The sequence below is a fragment of the Hyalella azteca genome, unplaced genomic scaffold (genome assembly GCF_000764305.2).
Source record: "Hyalella azteca isolate HAZT.00-mixed unplaced genomic scaffold, Hazt_2.0.2 contig17676, whole genome shotgun sequence".
Lineage (NCBI taxonomy): Eukaryota > Metazoa > Arthropoda > Malacostraca > Amphipoda > Hyalellidae > Hyalella > Hyalella azteca.
In genome coordinates, this window is record NW_025947451.1 from 179,838 (window position 1) to 181,007 (window position 1,170).

A 1,170-nucleotide genomic window follows, 5' to 3' on the forward strand; every position below is an offset into this window, starting at 1 on the left:
GCACGCAGGCACTGCACACTGCACGCAGGCACTGCACACTGCACGCAGGCACTGCACACTGCACACAGGCACTGCACACTGCACGCAGGCACTGCACACTGCACGCAGGCACTGCACACTGCACGCAGGCACTGCACACTGCACGCAGGCACCCACCTGAGTCCGAGGGGTGCAGCAACAGGGCCGCGCCAGGGCCGCCGATGGGCAGAGAGGCCGCCACCAGCACATGGCGGTTGAACTGCTCATGGCACCGCCATATGATCCTTATGCAACACAATGCCGTTCATCGATAAGTCCAGCACATGTAATTCTGTGTCCAATAAACTCTAGTTAAGCAAATCAATTCATTTGAACGCTCACTAATAACCGGTTAGTGTTCACTGGAACTTGCTAGCACTTCATTCAACTGCAACACGATTGCACCACCAGCCTTAATCTTACCTCTAGGGTTAGTTTAGCACTTGTCCGATAGTTATCTTGAATATCTATTATCAAGGGATATTACTTCACCAGTTGTGATAATTACACATTATATTCCAGTTTATTTAACGTCACTAGCGCTCTTAGGACACCTCGTATACTCTTCCTGCGAAAGCTTCTTCAAAACTGGTAAGACGAGTCTCAGGCTCCCAGCTCGGGGCAACGTGGGGGGTGAGGGACGGAGCGGGCAAGAGGGGTAGAGGGGAGAAGGGCAAGTCTGTGAAGAACTGGAAAGGGAGGAGAGGTGTGGAGGGGGAGGGGAGGATGATGGAGTGGGTACACGGGACTGAATGGGATAGGGGGGTAGAGAAGTAAGTACATGTGTCCTGGATAGCTAGTGGAAGAGGAAAGCAAGTTGAAAATGGGAGAAGGGCTTGATGAACACCAATAAAGAAGAGGCACAACACAAGGAGGAGAAAGGGGGAGGGATGGAGATATTGGAAGGACATGTACGTGAAACAAGTCAAGAGGAGGACGAGGGAACACTGCGAAGAGAGGGGTGGAGGAGGTGGGGGAAAGGGTTCATGGCACCTTCCCCTCCCCTCGCCAAGATGACGTCGCTTATGCTGTGCCTGCGTTACCTAGTTCCCTGGTGCGCAGCACGGCAGCTCGACTGTACATCGTCTGGGCACGTTGCGTGTCGCTACGTGTGCCATGAACTAACCGGACAAAACCAATCGTTGCCTATCA

General features: G+C 53.1%; 1 protein-coding gene across 1 annotated transcript in view; it reads right to left on the minus strand.

Moving 5' to 3' along the window:
* The window catches only part of LOC108676104 (bone morphogenetic protein 2), a 7,058-nt gene extending 6,435 nt beyond the window's left edge, over positions 1 to 623 (minus strand). Inside the window, exon 1 of the mRNA XM_018164143.2 lies at positions 157 to 623. Within this exon, the coding sequence (XP_018019632.1) occupies positions 157 to 246 (90 nt within the window). The 5' untranslated portion in view covers positions 247 to 623. The remainder of the gene's footprint in view (positions 1 to 156) is intronic.
* Between the last annotated feature and the right edge of the window lie 547 nt (positions 624 to 1,170).